We start from the raw sequence: 15259 nt of genomic DNA on the forward strand, positions 1-15259 counted from the left end.
AACAGTGATTAACACGGAAACATACAAGCTAAATTGAGACATATTATTAGAATGTTTAGAATTAAGTCCCTCTATATATGAGGGAAATTGTCATGAGATACTCATGAGGTAACGATCTCATTTAGAAAATGTTGAAGTGGCTTCAACATGATTATGAAGAAACACTGGACTTCCAGCCAAGGCACTGGCCTGCACGTTATCAGTATTTATGCTAGTGCCAACCTGTAGGTCTAGTGATTAACAACCATGAGTTGTCTTGGTGTCATTACTTTGAGGATATGAAACAGAAGCAGCAAACAGACTCCAATGCCATTCATTACCCAAACCTACACTCCTTTCCTTATAAGAAACTCACTTAAGTCATTACAATGCTCTATGTCTCCGTGTATCTTAATAAATTTGGAAGTTGAATTGGGAAGTCTTTAGGCCACTTCAGGCAATGTATGGGTTTTTTTGTTTTCTTTTGTTTTAAGACGGAGTCTCACTCTGTAGCCCAGGCTGGAGTGCGGTGGCATGATCTCAGCTCACTGCAACCTCGGCCTCCCGGGTTCAAGCAATTCTCTGCCTCAGCCTCCCGAGTAGCTGGGATTACAGGCGCCCACCACCACGCCTGGCTAATTTTTGTGTTTTTAGTAGAGAGCGGTTTTCACCATGTTGGCCAGATTGGTTTTGAACTCCTAACCTTGTGATCCACCCGCCTCGGACTCCCAAAGTTCTGGAATTACAGGCGTGAGCCACCTCACCCGACCTGTTTGGTTTTTTGACAGGCAGAGATGGACGTAACATCAGTCATGGGCAAAGATTACCACCAGGGGGCAGACTAGGGCATCCTTGGGATTCTGTGATCAGTCATCCCTCCTCGCTGGTGAATGGAGGCAGTGGTCACAACTCTCCCCAGAGAAGGTGGTGTGAGGCCATTACGGAAGATGCTGCTGCTTCTGGTGCTTCTGGGGCCAGGTATAAGCCTCCTTCTACCTGGGAACGTTGGTGGGCATGTGCGTGTGTTGGCATGGTCAAGTGGTGGCCAGCAGTGTTGCAATGTGGATTGTTTATGCTCATCGAAGGGAGAGGGAGAGGCCCTGGCTCTCTAGAGGTGTAAAGGGTAAGGTGAGAGCCGCCGGTTAGAGGAGATGGGGGATTGTGGCCCTAAGGAGATGACGGGAAGATTGCACAAAACAAACAGGATTCTCCAGGAGCTGGGAGGACAGGGAGGGAGTGAGGCTCAGCTCTGCTTGGCATCCTGTCTGACTCGGCTCCCACTGGGCTCTCCTCTCTCTCTGGCTTCTGTCTCAACAGGTTCCGGGCTTGGTGCTGTCGTCTCTCAACATCCGAGCAGGGTTATCTGTAAGAGTGGAACCTCTGTGAAGATCGAGTGCCGTTCCCTGGACTTTCAGGCCACAACTATGTTTTGGTATCGTCAGTTCCCGAAACAGAGCCTCATGCTGATGGCAACTTCCAATGAGGGCTCCACAGTCACATATGAGCAAGGCGTCAAGAAGGGCAAGTTTCCCATCAACCATCCAAACTTGACCTTCTCCACTCTGACAGTCACCAGTGCCCATCCTGAAGACAGCAGCTTCTACATCTGCAGTGCTAGAGACACAGCGCCAGGAGGGGATTAGAGACCGTGGCAAGAACCCCTGCAGCTGCCCTCCGCCCCAGCGGGCCCCCTGAGTGCTGAGAAGGGAGGCGTGGAGAATGGAAAACCACAGCTTTCCTGACTGAGACATCTGGGAGTGTGTGTGCAGGGGGTGGGGTGGGGGTGGGGGGAGAAAAAGAAAAGAAGCACTGTGAGTGTGGAGTGTGGAGGAGGTGTAGTGTTTGAGACCCACGAAATGGCAACAGAGTTGGGCCTAAAGTGGTCAGCGGACATGGAAAGTTCCCTGAAAATTGTAAAACCTGGAATTTTGCCCTGACTCTGCCACATTAGTCATGTGTTCTTGAATAGATCTACACATAATCCTAGTGGTAGATATGAAGACAGTTGTATAATCACTGTGTATTTCCTATAATAAACTTCAGCGATTGGCTTTCTTGTCATCCTGCTGGGCTCTCAAGACAAAGATAACCAAGAGGCAGACAAGTAGAGAGTTATGCATGAATACGTTACCTTAGGGGAGGATAGCAACAGCATTGAATAGCATCCACTCCAAATTTGTGTTCTGTCCTCCTTGGACCATGACCACCAAAATAAAATCCTATCACATTTCCTGTAAATGTTGAACGCCATCATGTTCTCCATGGTGTTTTGGTTGATGAATGAACAGAGTAAGACACGGTACAAAGGGAGGGGAGCACCCTCTACGCCTAGGTACACACCATACAGAATGTATCGCTAGGGAAGGTGCTGGTGAGCTGGCTCCTGGGAAAGGTGTCAAGGGGAAGAGGGGGCAGAGGTACCTAGAAGGAAGACCTCAGACAACATGGCTTGTCTACAGAGTTGGAAAGTTCTTCCAGTAGCTAGAAGACAGTAAGTGGAACAGTGAAAATCCTTTCCTAGGAGAAGCCAAACATTTACATTGACCACAAATCTGCATGAACTAATAGAAGATGAACAAAACATACGATCATACATTTAATAGAAGAAACATGTATGACCAATAAACATATAGAGATATTTTACTTCATTGATGATCAGGATAATACGAAGCAAGACACAATGATACATAGCTTTATACCCACTTGATTAGCAAAATATAAAAAGTTTAGAAATATAAAATGTTAGTGAGGGTATGTATTCATAGGATTACTTAAAAATTACTGATGGGAGCATAAGTACTATAAACCATTTGGAAACAGTTCAGCATTATCTCATAGTTGAAGATTCCTATATACCATGACTCAGCAATTCCACTCCTAGGTTTACATCAGGAGAAGTTCTTGCATACACATATCAGAAGACATAATACAAAAGTGTTCTTAATAGCACCAAACAGTAGAAAAACATGGCACCAAGCCACATATGCACTGAGAAGAGTGAATGAATAAACTGTGGCATATTCATATAAGTCAAAATGAATGAACAATAGTGAAGAGCAAGGTTATAGGTGAATCTTAGCAATATAATAGCAAATGTAAAAACTAAGTCTAATGAGATTATGCAAAGCATAAGGTGCTTTTCATAAAGCTAAAAACAAGTCAAGGAAATAATTTTCAGGACTAAAATATATTAGATCAAATTATATTGAAAGGAAAGCAAAGACTAGTTGTGTGCTGGAGCCTACTGTATCAGCTCATGGGAGCTGACTGTATACATTTTTCCCAACTCCAGTTTTAGTGACATAATTTTGTTAACTTGAAACTGGCCATAGTGAGGTTATTTACACTACAGAAATCAGCAAACAGAACAAACTACAGTTTGCTTTATTTTCCTCCAGAGTTAGTTGTCAACCCTTTACCAACACACTACTGGCAGGGAATAATAATGACCCAAGTTCAGGATTTTTATAAGGCTGGGGCATGGCAGGAGATAGAATGAGAGAGAACTACATAGCTATACATTTAAATATTGTCAAGATCTATCTTGCATAATGTTGAGGAGGAGATGTTTTACAAGTTCCTGTTATATTTTTAAATAAATGTTCATTGACAAGCAATGCCTGTGTGTTATGAAACACAGGTTAAGATAAATAAAATTATATACATATAGCATCAAAAAGAAGAGAAAACAAATAAATGAATAGATTAGCGTTCTTATAAGAAAAGGATCAAGGGCATTTTATAGTCAAAACCAGGAGTGAAATAGCAGTGGCTCAACTGCTACCATCCTCGTGTAGACATCGGCTGCTGAATTAATCACAGCGGACAACCTACCACCCAACAGACCTGGACCTTTGTCAACCCCTTTGCAACAAAGAACAGGGGTTTAGACAACAAGGGTGAACGTGAAAGCATGGAGATGACACCTGGCCCCTGACCAAGGTGAAACTGACTGGAATAAGATGGGAGCCAATTCCGCAGTGGACACGCTGCTGCTTTTCGTCTCCGCTATGACGGTGTGTTGCTGGTGGTTACATACCCCACCTGGGTTCAGTCACCTCAGACTGTGCCATTGCCATTGAACTAATTGGTTGTAGCCTTTTACTCTGTTAGTGTTTTCAGCCTGGAGAACAGAGCTCGTAAAATACTTTTAAAATATTCCACTGCTTCACTAGTGCCATGGAAAAGACAAGAGCTTTTAAGGCTCTGGCATGAAACAGGGAGACAGTGGTTACATTCCTATTTCATGCAATCACTATTTCCCTCTACATTAAGCTGAGGAGTGTAGTGTTTCAGTGACATTTAGCATGGAACGGTGCTGGGTTCAGACCTGCCTTTCCCAAACCAGCTGACTTTCAAGGACACAGCCTACTGCCTATCTATATTACTTTAGGAAAGGAGACAACAGCATTGAACAGCATTCAATCCAAATTTGTGTTCTGTCTTCCTTGGACAAGTACCAACAGAATAAAATCCTATCACATTTCCTGTAAATTTTGAATGACATAAATTTTTGATGAGCAATTCTTTTTGAAGTGTTGGACTTTCTGTTCTGATTTTATATTCTACTCTCTGTGCTTTCTTGTATTTAAAATCAAGTTCACCTTTCAGAGGCAGTGATGGGTGACGTAAGAGACAGACTCTTACATCCTCCTCCCCAACACAGACACACACACACACACACACACACACACACACACACACACAGGGAGCCACTGTTTTTCCCAGTAATGGAGAAGCCATGGGAAGAATTTCAGAGGTTTCAAGGGAGCTAGGGTCTTCTAATTCCTCTATATCCTTGGATATCCCCACTCTTAATGTCAAAAATAATCTCTCAAACTGGTTTCCCAGAGTCTCAACCCATTTGCTATAGTACATGCACCATCTCAGGTGTCCAAAGGTGAATATTTGATTAGCTACTTCACAACTTCATACGTCTGCTGCTGTTTTTCCATTCTGGAATGTGGAAAGCAGTGTGACTCCTATTCACTGACCAGTAGTCAATTTTAACTGCCCATAAATATGTGAGTGTCTTTTATCTGTCATCTCCTATCTGGTGCCATTTTTGAAAACCAGTTAACACTCTTTTATCTTAAAAAAATGAACTATGTCTAATTTCTTGAAAGTAATTATTGATGAAATACTCCCTGGAGAGTCTGAAGCCCCCGATACTGCATATTTAATGGTCATCCTCCTTTTAATAAGAGGTATAGCAAGAAATTTTAAATATTATTCCTAAATAACTTACATCAAGATGAGCTAGAGTTAATTAAGTGGGATGAGGGATAATGAATTCAAGGGCATTTAAGAAAGATTAAAGAACCAGTGCAAAATGTTTTAATCAGGAAATAAATTGGTGTGTTTAATGACAGGAAAGAAGTCAGCAGAGTGACAGGAGCAGGGGGAGGAGGCGGTTGAGCACAGGACAAAATTGAAGAAGGCAGGAAGGCATCAGACCACTCAGAACCTTACTGGTCAAGGTAAATGATGCAGAATCCAACATAAAGCTTAACACGAGACACTGAGGTTTTCAACATTTGACTTCTTTAGTAATCAGATTCGTGGCTGTGTGTGTATCTGTGTATTTAATCACCCTGGTCACAAAGTGAAGAAATAACAGACCGTGCAGGGAAGGCAAAATGTTACCTCTGCCCTCTTAGGGTTTTTCGGCTGGTCCTGAGAATGGAACAGATTAACAGGAGGAAAGCATACACATGTATTTAATACAAGTTTTACATCACATGAAAGCCCCCATAATTAAAGGAAGACCTGAATGTGCAGTTAGAGTTGAACACTCACATACTGAATTGGGCAAAGAGTCATACATTGTGGAGAGGTGAAAAAAGTAAAGGGGCTTAGGCTAGGGTTGCTGGTTGAATGGCAAAGTGACTAGGAAGGTGAGTATTAGTTTAACAAGCTTTTTTGGTACAGATTCCTTGGCCTCAACATCATCCCATTCTATCTTGGATGTTAAGAATATTCTTTCTTCCTGGTATAGATAAGACATCTTTTATATGGGAGGCTTATTCCATTTTTCAAGAAGAAAAGGAGAAGGGTCAGAGTACTCCTCTTATACTTGCTATTGTCTTTAATACCTCTAGCTCAAAATAATCCTTATGCCAAAGTGGCATATTTTGGGCGGAGGGTTGGGAGGCTTATGCTGCCACCCTCCAGCAGTGTGGACAGAGTTGATGTGGAGGAAAAACTTAGCTCAGGCAAGCAGTAGTTTAGCTCAGATAATGATGATGGTGTTAGAAATATGGGGAAAGTGAGACATTTAAAAGGAAGTAAATCAAAGGACTTGGCAATTGATTAGACATGAGCAGCAATATGCAGGGGGTGGGGGGTGGTGATTAAAAGAGACTGCTACAGACAGACAAATAAGAAGGACCAAGTGGGAAGAAGATCGAGATTTGCTTTGAGACTGGGAGTGCCTTAGGGACAGTAATCTAACCAGGAATATGCAGAGAGCAGTTGGATGTACAAGTCATGGACTCAGAAAACGGATCTGGATAAGAAGTACACCTTGGAGACATTTAGCATCACTGGAAGAACGAAAGTGCCTTCAACCCCTTGATAGAGAGTTTACACTGAAAAGAGCAGAGAACATAGGTTAGAGATTTAGGGAACATACCTGCCTTGGGGGACAGTAAAAGGTTGAGGGAGGCAAAATGCACTGATAAACCACCATCGGCATTAGACTAATGGCTGAGTAATTGTGTAAGTAATTGCTAGTAACAATGCTGTGGAGTATGTGGCAGGTACCACATCAAGTGCTGCTTTTTTCTTAATTCCCCTCTGACACTTGGGATGCCTTCTTGCTGCCTCGCTGCGGGGCGGGCCACTCCCCACTCAGGCAGGCCGAGGTAGAGCTCAGCGGGCATCGGATGAATTCGCTCCTTTGACCACTAGAGGGTGATGTGGGTCTTTTTATAAAATATCTGCCGCTCATCAAGTGGGGACTCACAGCTTCACCGGATATTTCAGATGAGATGTTTAGGTACTGATTGACCAAAAAAATTGCAGATATCCCGGGAGGCCAATTGGTCTTTAAAATGGCAGGATCTAATCTTAACATTTTGTAACACCCTTAGCGTTTACCCATATCTGGCACCTGTAGTTGTGTGATTTCTACATAATTGATAAATACATAAATGAATAATATCGTGATTTCTGTTCAACACTGTGCTGAACTTGCAACCAGTGAAACAAGGGGAAAAAGTTGAAAGTGAGAAAGGAAAGAAAAATAAGTATGGGCGCATGAGAAGTTTATTTATAGAGATTCAAAAGGGTCTGAAGAAACAATGCATTATCAATAACAAAATGTGGTAAGTTTACTGAATTTAACATAAATATAAAACATTATTTTATTTCCACATACTAGAAGCAGTTATGTTTCTTAACAAGAGAGACAATTTACAAATAATGATATAAAATATAAAATAAACACCTAAGAACAAATCTATTAGAAGATTAGCAAGACTATCATGCAGAAAACTATTAAAATTTTAGGGGAATGAGGGCCGCACGCAGTGGCTCATGCCTGTAATCCCAGCACTTTGGGAGGCCGAGGCGGGCACATCATGAGGTCAGGAGTTCAAAACCAGCCTGGCCAATAGGGTGAAACCCATCTCTACTAAACATACAAAAAAATTAGCCAGGCATGGTGGCGCACGCCTGTAGTCCCAGCTAGTCCGGAAGCTGAGGCAGGAGAATGGCTTGAACCCAGAAGGCGGAGCTTGCAGTCAACCGAGATCATGCCACTGCACTCCAGCCTGGGTGACAGAGCTAGACTCTGTCTCTAAATAAATAAATACATTTAAGAGAATGATTTTAAAAGTTTGAAATAAGCTGGGTGATGTGGCTCACGCCTGTAATCCCAGCACTTTGGGAGGCCGAGGTGGGTGGATCACTTGAGGTCAGGAGTTCAAGACCAGCTTGGCCAACATGGTGAAACCCCATCTCTACTAAAAACACAAAAAATTAGCCGGACATGGTAGTGGGTGCCTGTAATCCCAGCTACTCGGAAGGCTAAGGCAGGAGAATTGCTGGAACCCGGGAGGCAGAGGTTGCAGTGAGCTGAGATTGCACCATTGCACTCCAGGCGGCTGGGCGACAGAGTGAATGAAACTCCGTCTCAAAAAAAAAAAAAAAAGTTTGAAATAAGTAAAGATATACAACATGATCATGAAAAAGTGAATCCAATAGTAAGGTTATTTCAATTTCTGCAGTATTATCTATATATTCAATACCACAGTAATCAAACCACAAAAGATTTACTTTATGAAATTTGGCAAATAATCTACAACTAAGTGAAAAAGAACAAAAATAAGCAATATTTAAGATGTACAAAAAGTGATGTGAATTGCTCTACCAATTATCAAATTATATTATCGTTTAGGATAATGAAAGAAGCGTGATTAAATAGGCGAATGGAAAATAGAAAATGAAAAATAGGCTCATGAATATACAGGAATTTCATATATAATAGAGGTGTTATTGAAGCTATACGGAGGAATGATGTAATATACAAGTTATTCTGGAACAGGTGGTTATCCATACAAGGAAAGATGAATTTAAACCTTACTTCACAATATATGTCAAAATAAATCACAAGTGGATTAAATGCTTAAATGCAAAATTCAAAATGTTAGGAGTTTTGGTAAATAATAAGGATTATATCTTCATGAACTTGGGCTATGGGAGATTTTTTTTAATAAAGAATGAAAAAACATGTTTACCCCAAATAAAAGAATGATGCATTCTACTAAAGAAATCCAACAAAAAGTAGCACAAAGAGAATAAAGACATACACCACAAATTGGAAAGATATTAGCAACACACACAGCTGACAAAGGTTGGGTATCCAGAGTCTAGAAAGAACTGTTACAAATAAATAATAGCTAATCAACCAAAAAGAAATATGGACAAAGGGCAGTTTATAGGCAACACTGGTGGCCTATATCAAATATGTTCAACCTTCTTAGCAACCAGAAAGAAGCAAACTAAAACTATATTGTACCATGAGATAATATTAACATACTAGACTGGCAAAATTAAAAGTATATTAAATAGCAAGTGTAGTCCTAGATGTGGAACATCTGAACACACTCATGAGCTGTTGGTGGGATCATTTATTTGGCTTAATCACTTTGGAAAGCATTTTGTTATGTTACATAAAGTTGACATGTTGACTTGAAGACTCAGTCTTTACATTGCCAGGTATGGCAACAATCTTGCACCTAGAAAAGCAGAGACATGTTCAAGAATACAATGCTGTTTGTAGCAGCACAAACACCCAGGGAAAAATTAGTGTGCATTAATTCAAGAATGAATAAATTCTAGCCAATAAATATAGTGTAATACTAGATAGCAGTGAAAGTAAATTGTCTAGATTATGTGCCAACATATTATCACAGACCTAATGTTGAATGAAAAAATAACATTATAGAAAATATATAAACTAGCTGATTCCCCTTAGATACATTTCAAAGACACACAAAATTAAATACTACATAATTTACAGATTCTTGTGTAAATGCTAAAGACTGTAATGCAAAGCAAGTGAATGACAAATTTAAACTTCAGATTACACCTACCTGGGCATGACGGAGAAACAATGACTGAGAAATTTTCAGCAATAATCTAACTTTTAAGCTGATTGGTTCAGGCAAAGGTATTCATTTTATTGCTTCTATATGTGCATTGCATATTTGTCATAAATATTGTTCTGTATAGCTCAACATTTAATTATTTAATGTAGCCGGGCACAGTGGCTCATGCCTGTAATCCCAACACTTTGGGAGGCTGAGGTGGGCAGATCACTTGAGGTCAGGAATTAAAGAGCAGCCAGTGACATGGTGAAAGCCGGTCTCTACTAAAAATACAAAAATTAGCCAAGTGCGGTGGTGGGGGCCTGTGATCCCAGCTACTTGGGAGGCTGAGGCAGGAGACTGCCTGAACCCAGGAGACAAAGGCTGCAATGGGCCGAGATCATGCCACTGCACTCCAGCCTGGGAGACAGGACAAGATCTGTCTCAAAAATAAATAAATAAATAAATAAATAAATAAATAAATAAATAAATAAATACTTACTTAATGTAAAGCAGCTGCTATGTGATTTTATAAGTGTGTCAAAAGCTACTATTTGTAAAGACCGAGTTGTATGATTCCTTACCTAAGATTGAAGGGAGGGGAAGAAGCAAATTGACAAGTAAAAAAGTAAATAGAGTGTAAATTAGTTCAACCATTGTGGAAGACAGTGTGGAGGTTCCTCAAGGATCTCGAACCAGAATTACCATTTGACCCAGCAATCCCATTACTGGGTATATACCCAAAGGATTATAAATCATTCTACTATAAAGACACATGCACATGCATGTTTATTGCAGCACTGTTCACAATAGCAAAGACTTGGAACCAACCCAAATGCCCATCAATCATAGACTGGACAAAGAAAATGTGACACATATATTCCATGGAATACTATGCAGTCATAAAAAGGATGAGTTCATATCCTTTGCAGGGACATGGATGAAGCTGGAAACCATCATTCTCAGCAATCTATCACAAGAACAGAAAACCACATGTTCTCACTCATAAATGGGAGCTGAACAACGAGAACACATGGACCTAGGGAGGGGACCATCACACATGGGGCCTGTCGGGGGATGGAGGGCTATGGGAGGGATAGCATTAGGAGAAATACCCAATGTAGATGATGGGTTGATAGGTGCAGCAAACCACCACGGCACGTGTATACCTATGTAACAAAAGTGCACATTCTGCACATGTACCCCAGAACTTAAAGTATAATAATTTTTTAAGTAAATAAATGTATGAGTGATTTTACTTAAAAAAATAGCAAAACAGTGAATCACAGAAAAAAAAAAACTAAAAGCAAGCTGAAACTTACACTATTTTTAACAGCTAAAACAAAGCCTGCCCTCCTACATTCTATGAAATTGAAATGACTCTGTCCCATGTACAGAGCATCTACGAAGGCTATGGAAAGTGATCACGTCACAAGCAGGTTGCTGACGGGGGCTACGGGAGCGGGTGAAGAAGCCTTACAGAAAAAGCTACCACTACGATTTCTCTCTGAGCCAACCATGTGCCTCAGACTTCTCTGCTGTGTGGCCCTTTCTTTCTGGGGAGTAGGTAAGGCCCTGTTCTGAACTGGTTGAATTTCAGTTCCAAGACTCTCTCTTGTGGCTGCTGTATCAAGCTCCCTTCTGGGCTTTTTCTACAGCTGCTGTCTCCTTCCTCCACAGGCTCCATGGACACCAAGGTCACCCAGAGACCTAGACTTCTGGTCAAAGCAAATGAACAGAAAGCAAAGATGGATTGTGTTCCTATAAAAGGACATAGTTATGTTTACTGGTATCGTAAGAAGCTGGAAGAAGAGCTCAAGTTTTTGGTTTACTTGCAGAATGAAGAAATTATTCAGAAAGCAGAAATAATCAATGAGCGATTTTCAGCCCAATGCCCCAAAAACTCATCCTGTACCTTGGAGATCCAGTCCACGGAGTCAGGGGACACGGCACTGTATTTCTGTGCCAGCAGCAAAGCCACAGTGCCGAATGTTAGCCCTTCTTAGAACACAAACTCATTATGGACCCAGCTCAGGAAGTAAGTGTGTAGCAGGTTGGTAGGCACTACATAACAGAAAGCCAACTTGAAAGACAGTAAATCAGAAGGAAAAACTTGTCAATAACAGCAATAAGTGAGCAAAAAACAAAGGGGGGTTATTTAAAACAACCGATGGGGACAAAACCCCAGGGAAGGGGCCAGAAGGCATAAAAAGCTTGGATTCCTCAGTGTTCAGGATATTAGGTAAGATATGCTAGGTTACCTTCTCTCTCTCTTTCTATATGAGCTTTATGGATTTCTAACAATCTTCATTTAAAGAATGGGATTCTGTGCTTTTTCATTTGGTGAAGTTGTGAGTGCAGAAATAAGAATGACAAGCAGATCAACTGTGTCTTTCAGGTAGACCCTGATCTTCCGACCCAGCGCATTTCCTTGAACTAGAGACAGACTCTAAAGGGCTTTTTGACTGCTTCTCACAGCTCTCCCTGCCACAGAAGCTTAGTGGGAACCATTAGCAATTCCTGCCCTCTGGAATGTTACAATCACAAATTTTTATTTTTATTTATTTATATTTATTTTAATTTTTTTTTGAGACGGAGTCTCGCTCTATCACCCAGGCTGGAGTGCAGTGGCGTGATCTCGGCTCACTGCAAGTTCCGCCTCCTGGGTTCATGCCATTCTCCTGCCTCAGCCTCCTGAGTAGCTGGGACTACAGGCACCCGCCACTACGCCCAGCTAATTTTTTGTATTTCTTTTAGTAGAGACGGGGTTTCACCGTGTTAGCCAGGATGGTCTCCATCTGACCTCGTAATCTGCCTGCCTCGGCCTCCCAAAGTGCTGGGATTACAGGCTTGAGCCACCATGCCTGACCAACAATTACAAACATTTTTAAAGCAACTCTATTGAGACATAAGATATATATGAAATATGTATGCAATAAACAAATGCAACCGTTGCAATAAAACACACCCCCGTTTTAAGTGTACACTTCAACAAATTTTAACACATTTTTATACCCGTGTAACCATGATGACAATCAAGATACAAAACATTTTCATCATCTCAAAAAGTCCCCCACATGTCTTTGTTGAGGTCTTGTTAATTTCTGTCAGCATTGCTTTGTATTTTTTATTATACAGATCCTATACATATTTTCCTAAATTTTATTTTAATATTATTATAAATATACTCAATAAAAATATTTTCTGCCAAGATTTCACATCAGCCTAATTCAATTTCATCTTCACATTTTTCAATTGACATCTCTACCTCTGCATATTACATAAAAATACCTTCTCCAGAAATTGCATATGGTTTGGAACGACCATATGTGAGCTCACAGAGTCAGCCTCATTTACCACGTGAACCAATCAAGTGTTTGTGCTGCTCTGTTTCCAGGTAAAATACACTCATTTACATGTACTGGAAAAGCTGTGAAATTTCTGCAAGGTGTACTTTAAGAAGAGGTACATTTTGTTAATGAAAACATACCTATGAGTTAAGATTAATTAAAGGGAATATTTTGCAGTTCAGCACGTGATTTGGAATGAGGGGTTGGGTGTTGCAGCCCTGCTGGTCAAGCCTCTGAATTCCGTTCTTGTTTCTCCTGTAGGCCACCTTCATCAGGTCTATAGTTCTACAACACAGAGTGTCAGTAGTAGGGAAGGTTGTTCATGTGAGAACAGGAACTACTTGGGATTCTGTAGTTTCTGCTCAACTTTGCTGTGGACTTACAATTGCTCCAAAAATACAATTCACTAACTTAAAAATGGATACAAGTATTCAGATGGAGAATTACCATATTGGTTGGAGGTACGAAATGGGAACATACTGTTGAATCTGTTGCAATATAGGAAGGGTGTTTAATGACATAAACTTTTTCATTATTTACTCCTTTATCTAGGAAATAGGACACTATTTAACACTGACTACAACGAGGATCTTAAATACAGTGGAACTGTCTAAATTCTATCAATAAGAATACTGTATATATTACCAATATTGGGATCTGAGGTGTCTCAGAATTAGTAACACATAGTACTGTAGAGATTATTTTAAAACATAGTGTGGAGATAATTTTGTGATTCCATTTTAGGAATACTATTTCTGATTACATGGTTTCTTAGCATAAAGCCTCACTCTTTCATGCAAGAGAGTATATACTATCATACTATGTCCCTGTAGTTTTGTATTCCAATAATGCTCCTTAGGAATAAAATATACATGATAATCATGATGATGATTTGGATAATGATGAATACAATTGATAATGCAGACTGTATGTAGAAAGACAGATGATAGAATTTGTACCACGTTTTCAGGACTAGAATGCAATCATGGTAAGTATAATATAATACCTGTTATAATTGAAGTCTGTAAACAGTCTAAAAAAGTAGTTTAAATTGTTTCCCTTGACACCTTGACAAATCTGCAAACTACACATATAGGCTAAACACTTCCGAGGTTATATGAACCTCCTAAAAAAATTTCCTGTCTGTGGATTCCAGCATAACGTGTATTCTCTTCTAAGGCAGAAGTTTTTAACCTGGGATCCATGGACCTCCAAGGAGTGCACAGATAAAACTCGGGGAATCAATATATTTGAATGGGAAAATAGATCTTTATTTTAACTAACCTCCACCTGAAACAGTGAGAGTTTTCAGATTCAGCAGGTTATATTTTATTTAATGAAATTTAAAGGTGTTCCTATATTAATATATGAGAATTTAAAAAAATTTGATGTCTGCATTTCAAAATAATTTTCTATATTCTAGTTTATGCATTTAAAATGTTATTCTGAGATGGGGTCCTTAGGATTTACCAGTCTGACAAAGAGGTCCCTGGTACAATGTGAAGAACTCTTGGACGCAGAATTAGATCCTCAACGCAGGCATGATTGACAACCTGAAGCCTAGACCTAGGCATCCGAAGCAACTATGTTGCAAGCATTCTTTCTCAGAGTTTCACCCACACTGCTGCACCTCTTAATGCTTCTCACTCTAAATAATTACCTTATATTCTCTCTCTCTCTCTCTCCTGCACCTCTTAATGCTTCTCACTCTAAATAATTACCTTATATTCTCTCTCTCTCCTGCTCTTTTTGTTTTTCTCTCTCTCTCTCTCTGCCTTCTGTTTTTCTTCTAGGAGGGAACAGCAACAGCTTCTAAACCCCACCAGCTTGCAACCAAAAGTTTCATCATAAAAGCATCTTTTAATTGCAGATAACCTCAGAAACAGAACAACATTTGTTTACCAAAACAAAAGCATTCATTAAGAAATCATCTAGGATCTTATTTTTATTTACTAAAACTATTGGGAAGAACCTATGTTATACAATGAATTTACACTCATACAAATTTCTACTCAGTTGGAAAATGATACTTTAGTTAGCTGGTACAACCCTATGACCACAAATGTCTGATTTCACTTGATACAGTATTGACTTCCTAACTTCCTGTGAATTAGAACTTCAGGTCCAGAAAGTAATAAGAGCAAACGCAAATCTAGTGTTTCTTATGTACTAAGAACTGTTGTAAATGCTTTATTTATGTAATGTTCATCACAGGTTTTGGGGTAGTTACTTATTATCTCAATTTTACAGATGAAGTCAAATTGAAGAGAGGCTCTGTAACTCTTCCAAGGTTACCTAGCTGCTAAATGGCAGAGACAGGACTAAAGCCCATGTGGT

At 40.1% G+C, this 15259-nt stretch overlaps 1 gene segment (V, D, J or C); it reads left to right on the forward strand.

The window, feature by feature from the left end:
• The first annotated feature begins 846 nt into the window (after positions 1–846).
• The window catches only part of LOC101176838, a 160310-nt gene continuing 145897 nt past the window's right edge, over positions 847–15259 (forward strand). The window contains 2 exon segments of the C gene segment in view: positions 847–957; positions 1297–1602. Coding sequence covers positions 870–957; positions 1297–1602 — 394 coding nt within the window.

Source organism: Nomascus leucogenys, chromosome 13, assembly GCF_006542625.1.
Source record: "Nomascus leucogenys isolate Asia chromosome 13, Asia_NLE_v1, whole genome shotgun sequence".
Classification (NCBI taxonomy): domain Eukaryota; kingdom Metazoa; phylum Chordata; class Mammalia; order Primates; family Hylobatidae; genus Nomascus; species Nomascus leucogenys.